At 40.8% G+C, this 27,045-nt stretch overlaps 2 protein-coding genes across 2 annotated transcripts; both read left to right on the plus strand.

The window, feature by feature from the left end:
* Positions 1-998: 998 nt before the first annotated feature.
* On the plus strand, positions 999-13,049 carry opn7d (opsin 7, group member d). The gene is made up of 6 exons (XM_086213363.1): positions 999-1,278; positions 8,612-8,702; positions 8,804-8,966; positions 9,343-9,470; positions 9,552-9,886; positions 10,892-13,049. Exons 2-6 carry the CDS (start codon positions 8,612-8,614, stop codon positions 11,366-11,368), a joined length of 1,194 nt encoding a protein of 397 aa, XP_086069489.1. The 5' UTR covers positions 999-1,278; the 3' UTR covers positions 11,369-13,049.
* A 3,361-nt stretch (positions 13,050-16,410) lies between these two features.
* Positions 16,411-26,819, plus strand: rad21l1 (RAD21 cohesin complex component like 1). Its single transcript, XM_086213362.1, has 14 exons — positions 16,411-16,552; positions 16,811-16,978; positions 17,070-17,199; positions 17,694-17,790; positions 18,430-18,533; positions 19,651-19,758; positions 20,242-20,343; positions 20,846-20,953; positions 22,010-22,239; positions 22,353-22,434; positions 23,287-23,414; positions 25,168-25,278; positions 25,498-25,572; positions 25,866-26,819. The coding sequence occupies exons 2-14, from the start codon at positions 16,832-16,834 to the stop codon at positions 26,037-26,039; spliced, it is 1,596 nt and encodes a 531-aa protein (XP_086069488.1). The 5' UTR covers positions 16,411-16,552; positions 16,811-16,831; the 3' UTR covers positions 26,040-26,819.
* The last annotated feature ends 226 nt before the right edge of the window (positions 26,820-27,045 follow it).

Raw genomic sequence — 27,045 nt, forward strand, 5'->3', positions numbered from 1 at the left:
TCGATTAAATTTCGAAGGATGACAGAACGCGTTAAAAAGCATTTGCCAAGATTTTGATTTGACTGATCTGATCTGGATCCAGGAGTCACGGCGTTCACTGGAATCCATCGTCTTCCGCTTATTCCTACACATTAAGGGTCGCGGGGGGGCTGGAGCCTATCCCAGCATCAACGGGCGAGAGGCGGGGTTCACCCTGGACAGGTCGCCAGTCCATCTCAGGGCCAACATAGAGAGACGAACAACCATTCACACTCACATTCATACCTACGGTCAATTTAGAGTATCAATCAGCCTCGTCCCCAATTGCATGTTTTTGGATGGTGGGAAGAAGCCGGAGTACCAGAGAGAACCCACACAGGCACGGGGAGAACATGCAAACTCCACAAAGAAAGATCCAGTGCCCGAGCCGGGACTCGAACCCGGAACGCGTTCACAGGAATGTTTTCCTTATTTTGAAACAGAATTTGGAATCCTCTCACCATAATGCCTGATGCGTATACGTACCACAAAACAAGTGTGGGCTAGTTTGAAGAGAGTTTGTATTTTCAAATAGATGTGTAGGATTCCCAAATGAACGTATGAGCAGTGCTGACTGTACCTTCAGTAGACCACACAAACACAACTGCTCGGTTCCAAAACATGAGTGTGACAACCCCAAAACCATCGCACGCACATTGTTGTTTGCAAATGTGACAGCTCTATGTGAGCATGCTGTGCGTGACGACCTGTTACTTCCAGGTGATCTGCATGCGTGATTCACATGTGTGAAAGTGAATAATCCAAAGAGTGGAGGGTGAGTAATTTATAGCAGGAAAGCAAAATGTTAGGATGGATCGAGGAAACAGGATGGGGAGTGGTACTTTGAGTCATCAGTGACACTTAGAGCTTTCCAGTATTATGCTGATCCCCCCTCTCTTCGTCTCTCTCTCTTCATCTCTCTCTCTCTCTCTCTCTCTCTCCCTCTCTGTCTTTGGTTGGCCTGCCGTCACTGTGGGCTTTTTCGCTCTACATCAGTGGGGCTCAGAGCATCCACATATGCTCTATGAGACAGTGAGTGCATGTCCACTGGGCTGGATGTGTGTGTCACTGAAGAAGGGGAGGATACCTTGACTGGACTCTTCAGTGTAATCCTGACACAGGTCCAGTGCTCCTCTTCCTCCCTCCCTTTTGTCCCTCTCTCATCCTTTTCGGTGGCTTTACAAGCTCCTCTCCTGAGTGTCTTGCTCTCAATTTGGCCTCCATGAGTTTAACTGAGAACAAGCCATTCTTCCCTGGAAGGTAAGTAGCACTGTGGCAGGGTGGGCGAAGGGGAGGGGATCAGTGATGATGATGCATGACTTTGATCTTTTTGGAAAATTGCTGATATTTGATGATGACCATGTTGTTTTGTTTTAAATTCTATCTTATTACAGTTTCTCTTTCTTAACTTTTATGTTTTTGTGTAAAGGTCAAGTCTGACTTATCATGGTTACCTGTGTGTCACATTTAGAAAAAAAAAAAAAAAAGAGTATTAAAAGAGCATTTACTCAAGGTCGTTCAAGGTTCAAATATGGTCCTAAAGAAGTGAAAACAGCTTGTGCTGGTTAAATGCTGTTGAGGGAAAAGCAGAGACATCAGCCAGACAGACAATCTGTAGGATGTCCAGCAGTATCAGTGATGAGATCACTCATCCTCCTTCTTTGTAAAAACAAAGCAAACCAATGTTATTATTGCAATACTCGTGATTTTTTTGGACAAATGCTGAGGACCCCAGGTTGCATGTCACGTTACTCATCTGTGCATGCCTGCATGCACTTGCTATTGTTGCGTGGGGTCGACTGCACAGACAGAAGCAAGTGGCCACTCATTTGTTTGGGGTTTCTTTTATGGCAGCCTCACAAGTAGACAAACCCAAAGTCAGTGGCCGAGCATGCTGCTTTGATTTAACAAAGTGAATGACCTTCAAACCACAATAAGTAAGATGCACGGAATGGGAAAATGGCTGCTAACAAGACATTCAACAAATGTTGCGTTCAATAGTCAATCACACTGGTTATATAAGATGTTTGTGTCATGAAGTGGAAGATGTCCAGGGTGCTGATGATGACGTGTGGAGTTAGAGAAAATTGTATTAATTTATTTATTTCGCATTCCTTGTAGCGGCTGTCTTTCCCATAAAAGGGAGACAGGATTTTCAGGCTGAATGAAAGAAGAAATATCTTAAAGCACATTTAACACCAGACTAGAAATGGAATGCTTCATATAAAGTATTGGGCATCCCAACAATAACATAATGAGCAGTAACCTAATCCAAAAGAAAATAGCTGTTGTTTATAGTGATTCCAAACGTTTTACGATCAAAATCTCCCAGCAGTAGAATCACAGGGCCAACCCTGCCCTGCGGTTAATACGATACACTTTCACCTGACACTTTATCAGATACAACAATATTAAAGTCAGTCTATCTGTAATAAATCCTCCCTTCATGAGGATTATAATGTTAATCTTTGTTTTTTTGTCAGTTTGCTTGAGTGGTGTTGATATTTTTTGTTGATGATTTGATTTTTTATGATTAATTTGGAAGCTGTAATTTGTGGTTCTGCTGAACCGCCCTGGATTAACATGTGATGTTTTCCCAAAATTAAAGGAACATACCAACGTTTTGGTAAATAGGTAATAACTATATCCAAAAAAAAAAAACAATATCAAAGAATTTCAACAGTTGCATGCAAAAACACAAAAGTGTATTTGATGGCATTTGGGACATCTTTCTCAACAGCCCCACAGCTTGCATTGATAGCAGCTAAGCTAACTAGCAGCCAGCATACAGAGAGTAGATAAGGGTATCTATCTGCGTGTCTGGCTCTGAAAATAATGGACATTAATTGAATTTCCTAAAAATGTTATCATGTTCCTTTTAGTCCATCCCAAATATATTCCATCCCAAAATCAACCCCTATCTCAGACAAATAGAATAAAACCTGAGTATAATAGTTCTAATCCTTCCATGAAGGGAGGATTTACTGTAAAGCTGCTGCATTAAACTATATTGGTTTTATCTGGCTGAACTTAAGTGAATATGAGAGGACACACTGACAAGTCAATCATCCTGCTCAAACAGATGTGCATGACATAAATCATGTGAAAAAAAAACTGAAGATCTGCAGAGTCAACATGTGGTCATTGGCATTTGGCAGACTTGATACATGATGTTAGGTGCACATTGTATCATTTGATTAGTTTGCACAGCCATTATGTAAGATGTGTCACTGCCCTGCGATGTCTGAGAGTTGCCTCCAGCCACTCTTTGTCATCCTGTGGTGTAAATATTGTACTATGATGGCATTCACTTGTCACTGTCAGTCAATCTCGGATGAAGGAATAGTTACAACAGCAAGGGTGAATAATGGCCCACTTCAATCTAACAAAAGGTCACAGAAGGTCCTCAGGGATGCGCTGAACTGCATGTCGCGTGTCATACTCGTTGAAGCAACATTGTGCAGGGTACGATTATTTTATTGGTTTGAAAATAAGGAGAAACGGGAAACTGTCATTTTTTGGTGTGAAATATGTGTTTCAACACTCAGTTCAAATGAGTTGACCATGCCAGTAACACCTGCAAGCTTGTAATGCAGCTTTCAGGTGCTGGCTCGGAAGTCCCATTAAAAAACAATATTTTGACAGTATTGGATGAGGCTAAGAGGAGTAAAAGAGACATTTGAGACCATTATCCAGTGCTGGCTAGTGTAAAGCTGGCCATTAGCAACTGCTGTGGGGCAGGATTGCTTGTGAGGTAATGAGTTCAGACAGAATTTTTTTTACTTGTTTTTTTCCCTGCATCTCTGACACGCTCTTGTCAAAATCAACTGTATCATTTCAAATCATGTTACAATAGTTTGTATTAGCTGTCCTAAAAACTCCACAGCGGAATACTCTTGTAACTTTAGCTTGCATAATGCATCCCCTCCTAGCAAGCTGACGGGGGTTTGATCTGACACCAAAATCGGCGGAATAGCTGTGCCCCTTTCGGTGGATCAGGAACTGTCATTGGAATTAGCTGCGCTTGTCCCGAGAATCTTTCTGTCTAGACTAATTTTCCAGACAGGGGGAGGTGAGAGAAACAATTTGAATTTGGACTTAGAGAGATGCAAATTGCTCCAGTATTGACAACCATCTGCAAAGCTTCACAATATAAGTAAACGGTCAGTAAGAGAACAGCAACATTAACATGGAATAATTGCAGCTGAAGAGATTTTCCATTGACAACAGAATTTAGTTACGATACGTTTTTTTGACGTAAATTAATAAGATAAATGAAGAAATACACCATTGAAAACAAAAGCTCAAGGGGCAAGGCCTGGTCAATCAACCAAAGAAAACAAACCACAAAGACACACTTTACATTCAGAGAATATCTTATGACTTGTGGTGTTATTGACACACACATTGAGGGGCATGAGTGTGAATACAGCATTACAATAATGAATCACAGGAGGGCGTTTTTCCCCGCAATAAACTGACAAATACTGATGGCTGCCGCTGCTGTTAGTCTAAATGAAATATGTGTCTCCTGAAGGACAGGCAATGTCAGATGAGAGCGATGGGAAATCCGATTTAGTTTCAGAAAACAAATATACCGCTAAAGGACCTCAAGAGTTTACGAGCTACTTCATTATGTTTATAGGGTCAGATTTAAACAAAAGTCAAAGACTGAATTGTGCCATTGGCAGCTAAATCTCTGGGGGAGGAAATGCAGACACTCTGACTTTGTAATTGTCACTGCTCATGAGCTCATGCATGTGGTCGCTGTGCTGGTAGGCTCTGACACCCAAGCGCGCTTGTCAGCCAGTCTCTCAGCGTCTCTGAATCTCGTCTAACTACAGACATTTCCATGAGTGACACTCCTTGTCAAAGTTGTCATCTTACAACATGCTGTGACGCCGAGCAGGTAAACTTGTCACGGACCTAAAGATTACCTGTCATACTGACAGCTGCAGTTAAACATCAGATAGAAAAAAAATCGAATCTTTTCCTCGGTAAATCACAACATCAGATACGGTTGAGAGTGAATGCAGATGGCGAAGTGGGATGAAGAGGTGCATGAAAAACATCATCATCATCACCGTCTTCTAGAGGTCAGTGTCCATGTGTCAAAGGCCTACAAGTAATCACATTGTTCAGCAAGGTAGCGATGCTTGATTACAGTCACGTCAACTCAAACCAGTCTCCAAATATTCCATCTGTCAAAGCTGACCAGAGGCACATTTATGGTTTCGCTTGTTCCTCCACCCTCTAGCTTTCAATGTCACATGGCTGAGGGTCGTCTTGGTGTTGTCTCTCTGGTTACATAAACATGTTCAGATAAAAGGAGTGAGTTCAGCAGTAGAGACATACTTGATGGTGATGTCACTACTGTCCTTGTGAAACTAGAAGGGTGTTTGAAGAAAGCTAGGATGAATGAAAACGCCGTCTTAAGCTATGCTAGAAGGATTTGCCACAAAGTGCGTATTTCCTCCATGGCACATGCTACACATCTCCACCATGAAATTTAGCCTTGTGTTTGATGCATATTCCACTGTAGCATCCTCACACCATTACTCAGACAACCCACTTCGCTTGATAGTCAAACAATAAAAGGTGGACAAGATAAAACATGCAAGCAATACTAAAGATTTCGTAAAAATCAATCATCCAATTTAGAAGTTTGCAATTGTGACTAAAACTCGAGGGTTGCAGCTTAGGACATACTGAATTCACAATACGCTGGAAGAGTTCTTGAGTTACAGGGCAGACACGGACTGTCAGAGAGTCAGAGATGGTTAGAGGTGCCAAAACAAACATGTTCTGGCAGCATCAATGGGCAACAGTCTGGTTTACACTGTGTAGGATGGTTTAAAACAACAAAGAATGAAAATGCTGCTCAGCCAGGCTTAGTGGAGATAAATAATGTATATAAAACCCATTCACACGCTCAGATCCATTCTACTCTGACCAATGCATATCTGCTTGTCCACCCATCCATCCATCCGTTTTCTGTACTGCTTAGATGTTAAGGGTTGTGTGTGTGGGGGTGGGGGGGTCGCTGGAATCTATCCAAGCTGACTTCGGGTGACATCTAGACTCACTTTTCTCTGATGTATTCTGCCGTTGTTTCAGACAAGCGTGGACCTTCATTAAGACATCCCCCAGGAAGTGACATCACTCAGGAACTCTAATACACAACCAAAGAGAATAAAGGAATGAGAAATACATGAATAAAAGTAATTTAGTAAAGAAAGAGAAATAAGACCTCGTGTAAGAAAGAAAATGAATAAATAAATCAGCCAAAATGTGCATCAAATTATAAAATTTGACCCTCTCCCCCCTGCTGTGCAATAGAAAATCCATCCAATTTTTATTTATGCCAACAGAAGCCTTCGTGTGCTAATATTGTTAGTGCATTTGCCAGGCTTTGAAACGGGCCATATCTATTTTCTCTGCTAAGTGTCTGCCACTCAGACAGTTGGGCATTTTGTGATTGACTGGTGTACTGACTTGCATAGTAATGAAGCCTTGTTCTTTATCCTGTATTAGTCCTTGAGAGTCAATGTTGCCACCGCCTCATCTCCGATAGCCCTCCAAGTATTGCAACACATTTATCCCAGCACAGTTCTTTCCTCTAGTTCCAATTTATTTTCGATTCTTCTATCAAGCGGAGTGATGCACTGAATAGCAATCATCTTCTTGCTTGCAGATAGGCAGAAAAGATGATACTGATTACAGGTCTTGCTCATAACAAGGAGAGGGAGAGCCTCTGACATGCCTCAACTGACGTTACGAGGACACCATAATGATTCCTCTAACAATCTGTTAGGGCAATTTATTAACTCTGAAGTCTCTTCTGAGATTCTTCAACATGTGTCAGCTCTCCATCACGGATGACCACGTTTACCTCCGCTCAATGAATATCTATTCTTCCAGTTTAAGTCTTACATTTGCGTGTAAACATGCAGGCTGGTGGGGCAATTTTACCATAGTTTCTTCTTCTTTCAGACAAAGTAGAGCACATGAAATCTTAATAATCCAGCCATCCATTTTCAATACCGCTTATCTGTTAAGGGTCTCGGGGGGGGGGGGTGCGGGAGCCTATCCCAGCTGACATTGGGCGATCAGGAGCGATCAGGAGCGATCAGGGGCTCAGTATCTTGCTCAAGGATACTTGGACATGGTCACCGGGGGAAGTGAGGATCGAACCAGCGACCCTTCGGTTGCTAGATGGCCACTCTACCTCTGAGCCTCGCCGCCCGACAAATCTTAATAATCTTAATCACAATTGTTTTGTTTTGTTCCCTGGCTCACAATCTCTCATCTTAGTTTCCTGCTGTAAATCCTGAAAGTCTTTCTAATTCCATCCAGCTGTCCTGCTTTTTATATAATTATTTTTATTTATCATGAATTGTCCTACTTTTGTGCACACGTTACTTTTTTAGAGAAGGCTTTTTAATCTTTCTATCTTTTTCATCTGCCCAACCATGTCCCTCCCAAAGGCTGTGCAACAGACAATGCAGTAGAGAAAAAGTACAGTGTAAGATAAGCCAAGGTAATAAAATGTTAGCAATATTTATTGATACAAACTCGGTCAATAGCTATACCACAATCATTCCAAAATCAATAGCTTTATTTTATTGCAAAGCCATGAAAGCTCATAAATACAAGTTCCATGCCACAAACACACCCAAAGCCTGCATCCCTCCTGGCTGATAAACAGCCAGCGCTGGCGGAGCGGAACAGGTGTTTAATCTGATGAATACAGTGATTAAATTGAAATGTTTATCTTCTGATCTTTATTAAAACTTGATGATTAAAAATTCAACATTTAATTCATTTTAGAAATACTGAGAAAGAGTGATGTGAAACATGTTTATCACGACAAATGTTTCACCTGAACAACCCAGGCTTCATATGTATGTAAAACATGTTCACGTATGGAGAACAGGCTGAGTGGAAAGTTGTCTTTTTTTGCTGTACTACTTGGAGCACCATGTCAACTACAAGTGGCAAGTACAGATTTGACATTGCATCTTAATTTCAGTATCATTTCATGGTAGTTTAGGGGGCTCCAGAATTGAATAGTGCTTCTCATATTGTTTTTACAAGACTCATGGGAACATTATGCAGTTTGTGTTGAGGACTTAAGGAAAGTGTGGGCACAAGATCTGGACATTGTGACTAAAACTACTACAAACCTACTTGTGTGAAACTGCACGCTGACCAAAACATGTCTTAAAAATATTCTGAATGGGCTTTGCTGTCATGAAATTTGCTGATTGGAGGTGACAAAATTACTACAACCCTGGCAGTTTTTTTGCAGTCATAACATGCTAGTTTTGAACAAAACTGCAAACAAATATTGATCGACAAAAAAAAAAAAAAGAAAAAGAAAATGGCAGTTAAGTTGGTTAGAAATGTTTGTATATAAAAGTGGAAATAATATTAATGATAGCATAAATGTGCCTTCAGTGGCACAATATAGTCGATCTTATCATTGGGAGAATTTGTTACGTTATGTCAAATTTGTTAGGATCTAATTCAGAATCGGAAATCATTGTATTATGAATATGATCTTGTCTGTGCGTCAATGTTGATGTTGTAGATGGGAAATGCTTCAGACACATCTGCTGTGTTTACCTCCACCATCTCCAAGGAGCATGATGTCATCATGGGTTCACTCTACAGCGTCTTTTGTAAGTCCAACGCAATCCCTGCTGTCTTGGTCGTTGATAGAGGTGCGTCACGAATCAGCACAGGTGCACAGTCTCTGACCAAGCTCGACTCCATTTTTCAGGTGTATTGTCCCTCATGGGCAACTGCATACTGCTACTTATTGGACATCACAAGCGCTCAACCTTGAAACCAGCAGAGTTTTTCATCATCAATCTCTCCATCAGTGACCTTGGGATGACACTCTCTTTATTCCCACTGGCAATACCATCAGCTTTTTCACACAGGTAACTCATATTGCTTGCCATCTTCTCTCATATTCAACCCACAATCCAATAGCATCATCATAATTGACAACTATTTAGATGATATTGTAATGCTTCAAGTGTTTTCCTTGAGCAAAAAATTACAATTATTTTCTGGCTACTGCTTCTAACTTTTTTCTGCTTCTGGGTATTTTCAAGCAGAGTAAAAGCTATAATTTTGGGGTTTCAAAAAAGAAATAATTCTAAAAAAAATACTCTTTAGTCTAAGAAAATATATTTTTCTGCCAGTTTCTGATATTTGGAAGAAAAAAACAACTAATCAAGAACATAATAGGCAGACAATTTATATTAATTGCGAGTTGCACTCCAATTTTCCACCCTCTGTCCCTGTATACAGGTGGCTGTTTGGAGAAATCACCTGCCAGCTTTATGCCATGTGTGGGGTACTGTTTGGTCTATGCAGCCTGACCAACCTCACAGCCCTCTCCTTAGTCTGCTGCCTGAAGGTCTGCTTTCCCAACCACGGTGAGTGAAGAGTACTTGATCATAAATCTGAACAGCACCACATTTAAGTTGAAAATAAATGTCTGTCTCCTGTCTTATCAGGTAATAAGTTCTCTCCCTCACATGCCCGCCTCCTGGTGGCTGGAGTGTGGTGTTACGCTTTGGTGTTTGCAATTGGGCCGCTGGCACAGTGGGGACATTACACCGCTGAACCCTATGGCACAGCCTGTTGCATTGACTGGGAGGCGCCCAACCACGAGTTCTCAGCGATGTCTTACATAGTCTGCCTCTTCGTCTTCTGCTATGCAGTCCCCTGCACCATCATCTTCTTCTCCTACACTTTCATTCTACTAACAGTGCGAGGGTCACGCCAGGCCGTCCAGCAACACGTGTCACCGCAGACCAAGACCACCAATGCACACACTCTTATTGTAAAGGTCAGAGGGTGTAACTGTGCCATTTTAGTTGGAGATGATTGAATAAATTATTCAATGATGACTAAATGTTGCAAATATTTGCATTTGCCTAACATATTTAAAGGGGTTGATCTGATTTTTTTTTTAGGTCAACTCAAATTTACCTCTTACAAATGATGTTGATTTGCAGATTTCTTTCTGACCACCATCCATGCTGTACCTGAAATGTGCTCTGGAAAACTGGGCAAAAACAGTACCAGTGGGGTCATGCGTTTGTAAAAAGTTCACACTAAGTAAATTTCAGAGAGCGTCAGTCGGTTTCTATATACATGAGCGTGAACCCAATGACTCTGCATTTGTTTTTTGCCCAACTTTGCAATGCCTCTCTGTTCTTCATCCTTGCATTTGGAAGCATCACATTAAAAAATGTTGATCGAAAAGGAGAATTTCAAACAAATTCCAGCAAAAGTTTTCACACTTGCTTTTTGCATAAGAATAAACGCACAAAATGGGAGCTGGAAACACCTGTTTTTAATAACCTTGAGCTGTTTCTGCTGCCTTCACGGATATTCCCAAACACCAACTTTCCCTCTGGATTGCAACATGTTCAATACAAACTAACTTACAACTTGTCCAACTAAAAAGGTAATTTCTCAAGATCATCCCTACTTTTTCCAAAGATAGCGTTTCTTCATCCACTGTTTGTTACAGCCACAGCCAATGTCTAATGTTGCCCCAACTGCCATCTTCTAGTGGGATGATATATCTTATTGAATTTGCTCCAAACCATTGACGAAAACAGCTGCAATTCATATTTCATTATTTGTATTCCTTATCTCCACAGTTTACCAAAAATTCACTTGATAATAAAACTGAAACAACTCAAGGAGGACAGCATGAATTGTGCTAATTGTGTGAATGCGACAACAAATCAGGGCATGGTATCAGATATATTTGTATAGTTTTACAATATGTGCCTCCATGTAATGCTCTCTGTCTCTGTGTGTGGATTATTCTTTCCCACAGCTGTCAGTAGCAGTGTGTATAGGCTTCCTGGGGGCCTGGACCCCGTATGCGGCAGTATCCATGTGGGCGGCTTTTGGAGACGCTACACAAGTTCCGTCAACAGCATTTGCCATGGCTGCTGTGTTTGCCAAATCTTCCACTATCTACAACCCTATGGTCTACCTGCTGTGTAAGCCCAACTTTCGTGAGTGTCTATACAGAGACACGTCTCTATTACGACAGAGGCTCTACAGGGCGAGCCCCCAGTCAGAGCCCAGAGACCCATCCAGCTCACAGCGCAACAAGGGTGGGAGCATCTCCACACGCTTCTCAAACGGGCAGCTGGAGATCTATAGGGCGTGTCCGCAGTGCACAGACAATACAGCTTCTTGTCATGGTATCAGACCCCAAAGGACTGCCTGCATGCTGACTGGATCCACTTACAGAGAGGTGACAGTCAGCCAGCTCTCAGCCAGACCACAGGCTCATTTCCTCTAGTGGTGCATCTGCTGACTTTCATAAAGCAAATAAGGGAGAACTCAAAAAAGACACAGAGATTCCTGGGTAAAGACAACAAAACATCAAAGTGTCGGCACAAGAAGCGCAACATCACCACCACTGAAGGCTGATAGGGACTTCCCATGTGAAAAGCTGCACGTTCATTTTGAAGATCCTGAAGGTCCATAAATCTACTGTGTGCCAACTCCATCCAAGCAGATTTTCCACAGAAATATACATTCTCAAGTTTGGACGCCTTCTTGCTTCTGGTTTCACTTCTGCTTGGATCAGTTTTTTTGTTTTTTTTCAAAACACAAGCATGCTTGATGTGAAGAGGAATAATCAAAATAAACTTACAATTATTGTAATGTTAGTAAAGGAGATTTTTAAAAAAAAAAAGGTTTTCATTTGGACGTTTGCTTGGATTTTGTCCCACAGCGATCATCTTCAACTGTTGTTTCCTCCACCCTGGTGGGGAAGATGTTAAAGGGATCCCCAACCAGAACTGATAAAGAAGGCTCATATGTTGCTAAGGACACTTTGAACTTGCCACCATATTAAACCATTGTGAGACATTAAATCAAACTGACAGCTGCATTTTTCTGTAAGGAAAAAAAACTGAAACGTACCTCTTGGGCAGAGGTACGTTTCAGCCCCCCCAGGCCAAGTATTCAGTAATGAAGTGGAAGATTTAGATGGTGCACTTTAGTCAAAAGGCTCGTATGTGATGAAACTCCACCTTCAGTTTACTCTGATGAATCTACTGTGCAGGACAAAACAGGGACACCCAGCAGACATTTAAAGCCCATTTGTGATATTACCTCACCAACTTTCCGCTTCAGAAAGTGCCCCTTTATTGTGAAAAATATCTACAATGTGCCAACAACAGGTTTTGATGCATGTTTGTCTCCTATTTCATGCCAAAAAGGTACTGTGTCTCTATCTCAACAGGTGCGTTTGCAAGATTTCCTCCACTGTCACCATGGTTGCTGTTAGAAACGGTCGACTTTGAACTCTCCTCTAGTGGCTGCAGTGGGTAACGTCCATGTCAACGTAATGACACAAGGAAGCGTGAGGGCAGAGGCCGTAACAACATTTGAAATGGATGTATTAATTTTCGTACTTAAAAGGAAGCATAAATGAGCCTTTAGACATTTAAATTCATGTCATGTGCAAGCATTTATTTTGACAGAAGCTTGTGATATTATTTTGTGATTCCTTTTGGAGAAACACGAAGCGTTATCATGTGCGCCAAGATGCAAGAGCAACCAGGGGACATTTAAATGGCTTCACAAACTGCAAAGACTCTCCAAAGTAGCCTGAAGTGATGAAAATGTTTGAATCTCCTTCACTACAAAGAATGATTTTTCTACTTCTGAAGTTTGAAGAGATTTGTTACCGAGGCTTTTGATTAGCTTAATCTAACAGCATAACAGATACCTGTGTGTAATTTCACATTTGCTGTCTGGGTGTTACTCCAGTGGTAATTTATTTAAGAATAAGTAAAAAAAAGTGGAGCCATCTTTAACAACGATGTGGGCTTCTGCACGTTTGTTTAAGAAATACGGAGAATAATTCCCCTAAAATAATCCCGAAACTAAATATAACGCTGTTGTTTAACTTCCCCCGTTTAATGTGATCCGTGATGTGTGGATAAGTGTATTCAAGGAGAAAAACATACTCTATTGCATTTGTTGACATTGACTTGATAAATCTATCAAATATATATCCAAATCTTGTGAGTTTCATTTTTGAAAGAAATTAAATTAGTCATTAAATGCGGCAGTTCCATTTTCTTTCAGGTGAAACGTGAAGGTGTTTTATTGCCAGAAAAAATACTTTTGGATTAATCTGAAAAGCTCCTATTTGTCACTAAAACAAATATCTGTCTTCCATGATTTTTTTTCCCCCTCATTTCAATTATTTGCTGAGAAGAGTTGCTTTTGGAAACTTCACTTGACAAGACGGGGTCCAAATTCACTCCCAAATCTCATTTCCTGCAGCATACCATTCGAGGTTCATTGGTGGAGAAATGCTCGCTGTGCACCGCTGCTCCAGTCCACTCTCACTATTTAGTCAACAGTGCTTGAGTTTCACAAGACGTAGCTACAAATGCACCAGCTTTACTCTATGTTCCTTGCAAAGAATTTCATCCGCTAAACTATACATTGAAATTGATGTTAAATTTGCTAGCTTGTCAAACTAGATTAAATTTGCTCTATATTCAAGAGTCGCAAGACTTCCCACTTAATGTAAATCTTCCATTTTGGCTTCATCTTAAAGAGAAGAGGCTTCGTCATTTCTTTGTTTGCTGCTGGGACATTTTTTTCTTTAGTTTCTATGAGCCATCGTGACCAAAATCATGGTGACAGCAAAGCCACAACTAGAGGGGGGCCAGGCCTTTGAAGATAATATGCATGTCCACCCAAAAGCACAACAACAAAAAAACAAGATGTTAAATTTTAGAAATACTAAAATTATAAATATTTATTTTTTCGATATAGCCTTTTTACTGAAGTGACTGGAACTGCTGAGAGTCCATGCAAATATGCCTGAAGTATTGATTTAGATGTGGAGTAATTTGTTTTCCTGGAGGGCTAAAAAAAACAAAAGTCTGGAATACAAACAACAGCAGAAAAATGTAGCCGAAGGAGGAATTAAAAGAAAAAAATAGCACTGCATACAGAGCAAAGTGCTGGCTGAATCTGGATTCACGGACAAATGCATACACAGCAGATACCACGAACGTAATCTAGAATGCGATAGAGCAAGATCCTTACCACCCCCACCACCCCACATTCCTTCATGCAGACTCGAAATCCAGACATTACATGCCAGCTGTTCTTCCACAGTTACAAGTGTTCAAAAAGAAACAACCAATTTATTGTGCTATCTTCTTGGTTCAGATCATTGCCTCATTGTTGACACAAGGGCTTATATGTGTGTGTATACATGTGTACACACACACACACACACACACACACACACACACACACACCAGAGCTGAGGGCCAATGTAGCTGCCATATGTCCGCTATGATCAAGTCATGATCGTAAGCTTTGGATGTGAAAGGCTGATTTTACCCAGAAGACTTGTAACTAAAAATGACAACACTAGACAACTACTCTGCACAGTGGGATTTTCTTACTTTTCTGTATTTACGTCCAGTAATTTAACATGTAAACAATTCCGACATTTGTTCTGCATGCTCTGCAGTTTTTTTGTGCAATATTTTTTATACGACTCAAAATACTTGGAAAAGGTAACTTTAAGTGTCAAACAAACTGTGTAAAGATACAATGTTCAGCACTTTTGCAATTTTCAGATAAACATTCTGGGTTTCCAGCATGAGCAAAAGTAGTACGTCCTACCAATTCCCCAAAACCAAAGGCATCAATTAACATTCAATAAATACTCTAAAATATGCAGCTAGGCCGCTGAAACGAAATCAAAAACTATTAGGAATCAAGTTCCGTCAACTAACGTCAGACAAAAATCTGAGCATGGAACAAATTATAAATGCACAAATGTTGTGGACTTGGTATCTTTGTCAGTTTAAGAATGAAAAACACGAGAATATGGCTTGGGGGTTTAGGGGAGACAGAAAATGGATGGAAGGATGGGTTTAGGGAGATTTAACATTTATTTGATGACAAATAACCTATGTGTGAAATTAGATAAAATGTCAAATGTATTATTATCATTTCTAAATGTATTTTTTGGACGTAGCAGGTCACCACACAAGTTTTTCAAACACTGATGCAACGGTGGGCTGCACGGTGGTGCAGTGGTCAGCACTGTGGCCTCACAGCAAGAAGGTTTTGGGTTCGAGTCCCGGCTCGGGCACAGGATCTTTCTGTGTGGAGTTTGCATGTTCTCCCCATGTCTGCGTGGTTTCTCTCTGGTACTCCAGCTTCTTCCCACCATCCAAAGACATGCAATTGGGGACGAGGCTGATTGATTCTCTAAATCGACCGTAGGTATGAATGTGAGTGTGAATGGTTGTTCGTCTCTGTATGTTGGCTCTGTGATGGACTGGCGACCTGTCCAGGGTGAACCCCGCCTCTCGCCCGTTGACGCTGGGATAGGCTCCAGCCCCCCCCCGCGACCCTTAATGTGTAGGAATAAGCGGAAAATGACGATGGATGGATGCAACGGCAAGTGCCTGCATCAGACATATTGTTGTGCTCTTACGCCCTCTAGTGGATAAAACAGAAAACATGTGGGTGACTCAGTTGAACCGTACTCGCCTAGTTTTATCCCATTATAAAATTGATTTTTTTTTTCCAGTCCAGGGAAAAAGCATGGATTGTGCCTGACTGACATTCCATTCCTCACAAATTAGTACTGTTCCGAGCCTTAACCTTCTTTCTAGTGTACAGATTAGGGACATCACTCTATTTATAGCGCATTTCCACCCAAACTGTACCTCCACATCACCCTGCTTGGGTTTCTCCACTACACAAAAAAACGTTAAAAGTTACACTTTAAGTCCGCCTTACTGATAAATCATAAAAAAACCTCTACATATTCATAACAACTGCAATTTGTATGAAGATAAACGCTGACAAAGATAAATAACATCATTAAGATTGCGTTAGATTAATGTTCATCGGCTGCACTTATTTTGTTCAACTTGTGAACATTAATTGTGAAGCTATTTAGTGGCAATTATACAGCGGTAAAACAATTTTTTATGACAAGCTTTAATTCAACAGTCCTTTATTTAAAAAAAAGTGACATAATTATGAGCAGCGTGAACTCATACAAAACTAGTTCGTTTTAGTGACTTATCGAAGAAGGATAACCACTAAGTTCCCCGACAACCTCCATTAAAAGACAATAACAATTCTTAACGTTGACGGATCGCCTTATTATAACAACCACTGAATGAATGAATGAATGAATAAAAAAATAAAAAATAAATAAATAACTGCGTGGAAATTGAACCAGCAGTCTAACGATGGGAGTCGGTGACATCATGAGAAAACTTATATTTGTCGTTACAAAAGCCACAAATTACAAATTTAAAAAACACACGCATGTCAGTTAATGATCTTTTTTTTTTTTTTTTTACGGAATTAAAAGTGAATTAACTCGTTCGCCGCAGTCTGAAGGCGGAAGTAGCCATTTCATTCAAGAGTCACGCGCTCAATTTGAATACGCCGTAGTTGCCAATTTCAGGTGAGACGCTTGCTAGTTTAGCTCCTAAGGATAAAGGATTAATTTCTATTTTTTTATACCACCTAAATATTGAGCTGATATATATATATGTGTGTGTTTACAAAAAAAAAACCCACTTACTTGCCGTCACCTGCCAAAAAGCTATCCTGTTGTCCGCCTAGCGACCGTAGCTAGCTCGCTTCCCGTTACCTTCAAGCTCAATGTGCTGCCAATGCTAACACAGCCGGCTAGTCTTTCAAGTGTTGTGTTCCCTCACAGGTGGCTTAATTGTTTCCCAGTATGATGTTCTTCACGCAACTGTTCACCTCCAAGCGGGGTCCTCTGGCCAAAATCTGGCTGGCAGCGCACTGGGAGAGGAAACTCACCAAAGCTCAGGTTTTCGAATGCAATTTGGAAACGACAATCAAAGACATCATTTCCCCGCAGGTAAATAGCTCTCAAAAACACAATATAGAATGTGAAAACTTCATTCATAAATGAGTGTACCAGGACTTCGATGTTTCTTTTTTCTTTATAGATGAAAATTGGTTTACGCACATCTGGCCATCTGCTCCTTGGTGTGGTCCGGATCTTCTCCAGAAAAGCAAAGTATCTCCTTGCAGACTGCAGTGATGCCCTGGTCAAAATTAAAATGGCTTTCAGGCCAGGTAATATATCTTGCTTCATTTTCCAAAGTCAGGGTATTAAAATGGAGTAAAATAAAGTTAACACATGGATGGGTGCGGGCTGTTTATTATGCCTGAAGGGAAAGAGAGCACTCTGGCCAGCTGGATCCAATGATTTGGGGGATGAAGATGTATTGGGTGCAACAGCCCTGCAATAAATCCTCCTTTCGTGGAGGCTATAATGTTCAGTTTTTATGAAATGTAGTAGAGAGATCTTGATTTACCTTTAATGGTCAATTTGGGGGTATTGATGAACTGCAGTGGGTAATACTGAGAGCTGCTCCTCATTTTTTTTCCATGGATTTGTGTGAATTCGTGTTGTTCAAGTGTTACCACCAGGGGGTGACAAACGCATTTACTTACTTGTACTCATTCAGCATGAAACTGAGGGTAAGATTAAATTCTTATACTCCTCAGCTAATATGCCAAATGTAAAAGCTTGAAACTCCCATCTCTCTCAATTTAAAACACCCCAGGTCAGACAGATTTGCCCATGGAGGGGCTTGAGGCAACAATTAAAGCAATTACCTTGACTGAAGACTTCACTGCTTTTGATGAACTTCTTCACCCCAGGTAAAGTTGTGTAAAGTCCTTCACTAATGCCACCTTTTATTATTTGTAGTTTCAAAGGCACAGGCAGAAAAATACATCCAAATCTGGGGGGGTGGGGATCTGCATTTGTGTACCTCAGGAATGACCACCGTTAAAAACACTCCTACAGTTTGCTCGTACAGTCGTACTCAAAGAATGCAGCTCATGACACATGAGGTTTCCAATATTTTATCAGGGTTTCACACAGTCATGAAAAACCTTGAAAATAAAAATAAAAAAAATTACCTATCACAAATGCCTCAATATTACACTATGTGTTTCAGTTAAGATCGACAGAGAAAAATCTATTTGGGTTAATAATAAATGACTTCAAGCCATGTTTATTCTTTATTAAACCATGTAGTTTCTCTTTCATGTTAGTAAAATACATACTGGTCAATTCTGACATGAAGATCTATACGTTTAATGTGTAACCAAATATTTCTGAGGATGTAAAGTCGTGAATATTTTCTTTAAAGGCTTATAAAAGTCACGGAATACATCTTGTTTGATTGATTAATCCAGTTATTGATCTTGTTGGTCAAATTTTGAAGGGAGGCAAAACTCCTTGGGATCGTACATTTTTCCTTAAAATTTGTTCTCTATTTACTGGGACACCAGTAACATCGACGTCATGGACCACTATTCACTGAACCAGTGTCGATCAGAGGAAATCACTCTGAAAGAAGATTTTGGAAATGGCCTTCTGATCTTGCCAGACATTGGTAAGAACTAGTTTGTTCTTATCTTATTCTTCATTCTGTTTATATGTTGTCGTTTTCTTTTTTGGGATTTGCCTTTTACTGTATTGATTAATGTATTTAAACCTCATACTGTAACAAAAAGGTTAAATCTGGTGATATTCCATATGTTCTGTCAAGAAACCCCATGAAAAGACCAAGCAGAAAGCAGTTAGCAAGGATCGTATTGACGATTCAATGTTTTCTCAAAAATAATTTAGTCACAACATTACAATGAACTTCAGCCCTAGAACTGTTTATTAATATTTAAAATTCTGAACTTATACCCAGATTTATAAAAACAGGTACCCACTTGTGAATGTCAATTTTCAGTGCACTGACCCAGCAGGTTCCCAGGATGAGCCGATGTACTGATCCGCGTCTGCAAAACAGGAGTCGCACAGCATCTCTTTCATAGAATGAAGATTAACTGTAGGTCAAGCTGGAGGAATCAACAATCACATGGCATTGATTCCAGAGAACAATATCACCTAATCAAGTGAAAGAACACATCAATTACGAACCATTCATTTCGGCTCACAGGAGGCTGTCCTCGTTCTTTCATCAACCACGGTGCAGATGGACTGAGAGCAATCTACACTCACGTGTTGCATATCGAAAATTATCTGTAACGTATGGATATGGTAAATCTTTTGAATTTTTTTCTTTCAAAATGGATACAACCAAGCTCTTACGCTTCAGGGTATTGCTTTTCCTTTCCTTTTATAAACCTAATGCATATAAAATAAATCTTGAAATGTGGTCAGACCTGTGTTTTTAGGAAACTGCAGCAGTTATCAGTCATTAGCCCAACAAAACCAGGGCTCAAAATAGCCAGACTCACTGCACTGTATATAAACTTAATCGAGAAACATTTGTACAGTTTCCCTAACAAAGTTTAAAAAGACAAGTACATACTGGTAAAGGTCACAGAAAAGGTAGTGTGTTCGTGTGTTGGTCTATTTATGGAATTTCAGACAACACTACTTATGAAGCACTGTCAACTTTATTCTTGAAGGTTTTTTTGTTGTTGTTTTTGTTGTTTTGAGTAGACATGACATTTATCACGCACTTTTCCAACTTTTCCCCTCTTTTTGTGTAGATGATGAGTCCCAGGGCCACCAGAACGGGCTGCTGGATATAAGCTTCCACAGTCTGGCCCAACCAGGAGACGCATTCGGGGACGAGGGAACGGGATTTGATCTGTTTGGTAATACTTGCGAATTGATCTGGATCCAGTTTGTGCCATGTTTCTGTCCTGAAGAACATTTTCAATGAAAGATAACCAATGTTTTTGATTCTGCTTACTGTACTGTTGTTCAGCTTTTTTGTCACAGTAGGCAAGAGCTCCATTATTCTATAAGGAATCGCACACGACTATGTGCTGAAAGGAGAATTTTCTGTAAATTAGAAGGAAAATAGTGCTTTTGCGTAGCATTCAGGAGGCTCTGGGTCACAGGAAATTTCCATATCAGTGGAAAAAAGTCCTAGCATGTTTAGACACTTGATTATATTGGGTGAGGCCACTATGGGGGAAAAAATGAGTTATAAAGATGCTACCCTATATTTATCATTGTCCTGGCTGGTATGATCATCTATTATGTATTCAGATGAAAAGTCACAGCTCACACTGTCATACACATCACATCAAAAATAAAAGAGGCTGATTCTTTTTATTTCTCTAATCCCGTAGACTTCCTGACAAACTCTGGTGAGCGCGCTGAGTCCACAGATTTCATCCCAGAGGAGCCTCAAAGTGAAAATCCAAAGAAGCCTACACTCAATTATCAGCACGGTAAAAACCCCAACATGATGAATATTTTACAGTGCAGTTCTATACATCCTGCTTTAACCGTCCATTAGTATGAATGTAGAGTACCCTCATTTGAACGAGTGCTTCGAAGGAATTTAATAATTAATAGTGATGTACCAATACAGTAAGTTGTATTTTCACTGTGATCACAAATCAGTGTCAGTATTGCAACTTTGTGATTACCTATTAATTTTTTAATCTGAAAAGCTCCTGGTGCAGTTGTTGGATTGCATGTTTTTATGGCCAAACAATTCATAACTTAAATATATACTTTTTATAATTATTATTATTATTATTACAAATAAAGCCCCCGAAAAAAAAACCTGGGATTGTTTTTGTCAGTTTATTGTTTGAAATTGTCCCGTTTGAGTTGATGGATTTGATCAGTGATACAGCAACAACAGTGGAGGGTGTTGAGTTCTGTTAATCAGGAGAGCACATTTCCATAACAACTCCTGATCCTTAAATTGGTTCTGTGTTCTAGATGCTGCATGTATTGATCCTATGGAGGTGGAGACCTCTGCACTGAATGAGACCACCCTGCTCACGAACGAGGAGGAGGCCTTCGCTCTCGAACCCATGACCGTCACGTGTATGCACAACCAAACACCTCTCAAATTGTTTTCCTTGGGCTTGCAAATAGTTAGCCATCGAAGTTCCATCCCCAGAGCTAGCACAGCCACTCTGAAACCACACACTTCCAATATGCTAATGAATCTGAATGGTGCTATGCAAGGAACGCCAGATCAAAACTGGTGGTGGGCTTCTAGATGCGGTGAAGCAAGTTTATTTGTATCTCAGCACCATTATGGCACACAAAAGGTCAGTACTGGTACAAGGTCCCTAGATGAACAGGGACACTGACACGTGCGTCACATGGTCAACCTCATGCACTTGTGCCTTCACACTAAACTGCACACCTATTCCACAACCTGCTCACATGCTATATACTGTGTGTATGTCCATTTAATCAATGTTGAGGTCTATTATTGGTGCTATGCATATTTTATTTTATTCTTTTTATTTGTTCCATCTCATGTGACAGCATGTGTGGCATGACAGCACATAACCCTTGATCCTACGTCCCTCATCTTTGATAAAACACAGAGTAGTCAGTGCAATTCCGTATTAAAAACCATTCTGATTGATTGGTTTTAACTTTTATAATTTATTATCTTCATTGTTGTAAAGCTATTTGGATACCTGCTGGTTGGGGGGCTATATAAATATAACGGGCTATAAAAATAAATGATGATTGATGAAGACATAATGCAACCCCATACTTAACAGAGAAATACAAAAAAAAACTACTTTAAAAAGCTATTAAAATTACATATAAAAAAACAAAGCAACCAAAATTGATACACAAAAATAAATAATTCATGTGTTTATGTTTGAAAGCAGCTGTAATGTTTAAATCAGCGCTTAAAACATTACAGTTTAAAGGAGCTGATGGCATCATCAGACCTCAGTGTAGTGACTAATTGCTGCTTCTCCTTGCTTGGTTCTGATCTGCCCAACACTGTGCTGGATGACTTGAGGGGTCTGATGAGTAATCAGACTTGATGTTGTGATGCTCTAAGCCTCACAGCCTGTTCTATCTCAACTAAGACAAGCACTCGTATGAACTGTGCCTGTTTCTACTCAGTGGGTTCAGAGAGGAGGAGGGGGAAAAGGAAACGACACTTACTTGTGGACCAATCGAACGTGCTGACCAACGAAGCCATCAGAGAGCAGCTAGCTGACTGTTCCGATCTGGTTGTTTCATTGGACATGGCCCCGCCCACCCGACAGCTCATGCACTGGAAAGAAAGTGGAAGTGCAGACAAACTCTTTACACAGTCATGTTCCACTGTAATAACCCCACAGATTAGGGAGGTAAAATGACAAACATACCTGTTTCTATTCCAGTAAACCGATATTTTCTACCAAATGGCAGCATTTGATAAAAATTACTGCTATTACCAGTAAATATCATTTTGCTTTTGCAGCTCTTTACCAAGAGTATTCCCAAAGTGAAGTATAGTGGTGTTTGTGAGGAGACTGAGGAGATGCGGCAGGCTGTACAGGAGGGTAAGTACTTGAATATTGTACGTTATGCTGTATTGGTACATCTTTGGAAACCTGGAGCCAGGTGCATAAACTCTGGAGAGTAAACTGAGTGCACCCAAAATGACAACCTCACTCTGCATCCTCCTCTTTGGAAGTCCCCAGCGGTGCAAAATGAGTCCTAAAACCTGGAAAAAAGTTAACATGGGCTTTTTTCTCCAGCAGCCATTTTGACCTGGAATCATAAACAAACACAGGTGTTGTTAATGCCATTCATGAAGGCGCTGGTCTATTTAAGTACAGAGCCTTAATTAATGAGATCAGTAACATCTGTGTTTACCTTCAGTTTTATGTCCAAATGGCTGCTGGTTCCCTCACCACGCTCAGTTGGACTTGGTTAAGTAGCTGAGGGTCTGTGTTAGATATTTTAATGTTTTGTTATACAACATATAATCCGTCAATAAGTACTACTCTTGTGAATTTGGAAGCTTTTACACATATTAAAATGGCAGTTGCTAACAAGTGGATAGAAGCTTGGTTGTGGTGACTTTGAAACAGCATCCGCGCTGTAATTTGTTCTTAGCCTCACTTTGGCTTTGTACCTCTAACCGTTGCATTTATGCATCTAAAACCTGAAGGTGTTGTTCATAAAAGTATGTGAGAATTATCTTGTGAAACAGCGTCTAAGTGTCATAAACCCTTGTTTGCTCCTTGTCGTATCTACCAGTTTCTGCACAGAGAGCTGCAGATGCATGCTTTGGTGCATGAAGTGCATTTATACATGGGGTCCCTGGAACTTACTCAGTATTTCATATAAATGTGATACTGTTTATTTTTCTGTTTTCCGACTTAAACTTTGCATTCTGTCTTATGTAGCACAGAGAGACCTCAGTGTCTTCACCCCATCCAGTGTGATAAATTCAACATTCGGTAATGAAAACACAGACCGCACAGTCGTCGATCCCATCAGCTTCAAGTGTGACAACTGCTCAGAGCTCACACGAGTAAGTAGGAGAAGAAGCTTCATTGTCATTGTACAGGAATACGACGGCAGCATTTTTGTTTTTAAGCAGCTACATGGCACATTGATTAAAATGTATTTAAATAGAAGAGGAAAAGTAGTAAAATAGTAGTAATTAAAGCTGCAAGCAGCGTTGTTAGGGCCTGAGCCCCCGCGCGGCCTACGGCCGCGTCCTTGACACCGGCCCCAATCCAACGGTGTAATCGGCAAATCCCTAGGCCTTGTAGTTTAGGAGATATGAGCCTCAGTGCGCTGCACAGTGCGAGTGCAGAGCTGAGAGCCGGCCCTTTAAGAGCCCCTCCCTTCTCTGCTCTCTCTCTGCCATCTGTGTCAGAGTGGAGAGCAGAGGAGGATTTGGCAGCTTAACTGTGAAACACAGTCATAACTCTGCATATATGGGTCAAAAGTGGAATGTAAAGACATCAGTGCGTAGAGTTTTTTCTCAGGAATTCAATGGTGTGCTTTTTGAATGTGTGAGTGTTTTAATTTAGAAGCGACAAGTGTTTGTTTGAGAGTATGTACATGAGGGCAGAGAAGCTCCAATTCTGGTTTCCATGACTACAGTAAACAAATCTCTGCCATCTCTGTCAGAGCTGAGAGCAGAGCTGAGAGCAGAGCTGCCAGCTGGCTCATTAAAAACCCCTCCCCCGCTGCACTTTCTTTGATCTGTGCTAGAGTGGAGAGAGTGGAGGATTAAAAGAAATGTAGTGTGTAAAAGCTGAATAACTCGGCCTACGTTGGTCAAAAGTAACACAAAATACCATATTTTTGTAGGGATTTTTGTCAGGAATACAGTGATATGTTTTTAAAAGCTGTGCGATGTATGGTATAGACGTGAGAAGCATTTGTTTGAGAGTATGTACCCTGAGAGGACACGCTCCCCCCATAGACTTCCATTGTAAGCGTGAAACGTGTCTCCCCCACTTTGAGAGCTTATAAAATCCAAACCGAGCGCGTAGTATATTATTCTTACTGAACTTTTAATCAGCACAGTTGGGAGAGTAATGTGTGAAAGTTTGGAAGCCCTGGCATTTACGGTTTAGGAGGAGATAGATTTTGTTCGGGGAGTAAAAAAAGTCCTGATTTTGACAGTTTTGTCCAATTTGTGGACATTCTGTTGGAGATAGGTGAGGGGTCAGAGTGTAAGAATTGTTCGTCTTGATGAGACGAGTCCAACGGTGTTGGTCCCATGTCTGTGGGAGTTTTGTGTGAGGAGTTATAGCGCGCGAAATTAAAAAAAATTATCTTTTTTTTGTGTGGCTCCCTAGGTGGCGCTATAGACTTTAGTGGCGTTTTTGTTTTTGATTAGTGAATGTTGAGACATACCGAACGATTGTGCCAAATTTCAGCGAATTTCATGCATGTTCAGGGGGTCAAATTAGATTATGCGCGTTATGCGCATTATGCGCATATAGCGCGCACTCATTGAGAGCAAGAACAGTATAATACCAGGTTTTGAATGGGTGTGTATGTGAAAACTGGCTCCGGGCCGTCTGACCCAGTTGCCTCATGGGTGTTGGGGGGGCCTGGGACACTGTTTAGTGTGTGTTTTTAGTGTTTTTAGTGCTGCTAATGTGTTGCTCTGCCGAGCAAACATAATAGGGTCTTCGCCAGAAGTACCTTCTGGCTCAGGCCCTAAAAATAAAGTATCCGAAGTAAAGTGCAGTATTAACATGTCTGGCAAAGAGGTGATAGATTTACTGAGTTTTGTTTCATTTCTATTTTGTGCCTGTCAGAATGAAGACAGATCAGACGTGACTCACCCAGACCTTCCATCAGAAGACTCCATTTTTGTCCATCAGTCCCACACGGAGCAGGATAGTCAGTCAAAATCCATGAACACTCAGGTGCTTGTGGACACACAGTCACACAACCCAGCAGGGAGCTGTACTTCTGTCAGGCTATGAAGTTCACCGGCCTGATCTTTGGAATGAAAGGGAACTATTAAGGGATGTTTATCTACAGAAATGGCTGCTACCGTCTCTTTGTTTGGCAGATGGTGGGTGTTGCTGTAGGGATTGTTGGCATCACTGACTAAAATATGGTCGTCCTTCTTTTACCTGCAGTCTACGCTGGGCAGCCAGTACTCTCGGGAGAGGAGGATAACCAGACGAGCACAGACGCTCCTCAGCACTCTAAAAGTAAGGAGCTAAAAATAAATGTCACAAAAACACAACCTACCTCGTGACAGGTAAATTCAGACAAATGTACTTGTATCAGTGTATTCCTTCATATTTCATACACTTTTATGCAGTTATACAACATTTAATGCTAGTTTAGGCAGCATCCTTGCTCTTTAACATTGAATGGAGGATACAAATCTATAGCCGTGGTGGACAGGGATTTAGATGAGCTGACTAGGGCAGGATTAAGGATGATGTTTGGAAATTAAAGTGTGTGTGTGTGTGTGTGTGTGTGTGTGTGTGTGTGTCAGAGCAACAGTGAAGCCACGTTCAGCCTGGCGACGCTCTGTGCAGGGAGCACCCGCTCACAGGCAGCAAACACTTTTTTTGCCCTCCTGGTTCTGAAAAAACAACAAGCCCTCCTCCTGCACCAGAGCCGGCCTTATGAGGACATCGTTGCCACACCGGGACCCCGCTTCTTTTGAAGAGTAAAACAAAATGTTTTTTGAAAATTCTGGCATGGGCTCCTACACCATGCTGGTTCCAATGGACCTGCCTTGTCTCGCACATTTGTTGGTTTGTGCCAGTTTAGTAAAGTTGATCTTCCTCCAGTCTGTTTACTGTTTACAGCCCTGAGCACATCGGTGTTTTTCTAAAGCATGAGTGTATATTGTTTTGATTATTCTTAGACCTTTTCATTTGATGGTCTACATGAAGGAATATTTCCTCTAATTCTGGGATGTCACTCAGTGTCTGGGTTGTAAGCAGAAATATAAGTTTAGATCCTATCAGTTTATTTTTTTAAGTAATGTAGGCAAGTTCCCATACTCACGTCGTGTTTTACAACAGGTCAGTAAAACTCTTTAGGTCTGCATCCATTCCCATGCTTTGCAAAGAATTTCTCAGTGAGGTTTTGGGACACGATTGTCAGTCCACACGTTTCCCCTGGACTCCAGCGAATGCTGCGTTTACAATCTATTAGTAGCTGATCTACAAACAGTGAACTGGGGACGTGCAGTATGATAAATGGTGACAAAAGTCAGCAAGTTTTAATGTTTGTTCGAACTTGCCTGGCATTCAATCGTCCCCCCAAAAAAGGAACCAAATTAAAATAAAACTGGAATTCAGTGGCATCTTCATTTCTCTTCTTGGAGTTCATTGAATAGAAAGACTTGTAAATGTTTATAGTTTAACCTACTTGTAAGGTTTTGTGAAATAATAAATCTGTTATATAAAGATTTTATTAAAACAAGCATCGTTGGGTTTGTTTTGAATGTGTTTTTCTGTTTTTTGGGTGTTTTTTTTTTGCCAACTGTGGTGTGGAAGCGCAGCCGTATCACTGGTTCTCTGCTCATTCATCATCTGAGCTGCTGTACGCGATGTACCCGTCCAGCTGGATGCTCATCAGCCGGCCTGCTGTCAGGGATTGAGAGAATGAGATTTCTAAACTGCAATTCAGCTGTCAGACAGCATTAGCCCTACCATGACAGA

Source organism: Aulostomus chinensis, chromosome 9 (assembly GCF_037954235.1).
Source record: "Aulostomus chinensis isolate RoL2024-O1b breed Wild chromosome 9, RoL_Achi_v1.0, whole genome shotgun sequence".
NCBI lineage: Eukaryota > Metazoa > Chordata > Actinopteri > Syngnathiformes > Aulostomidae > Aulostomus > Aulostomus chinensis.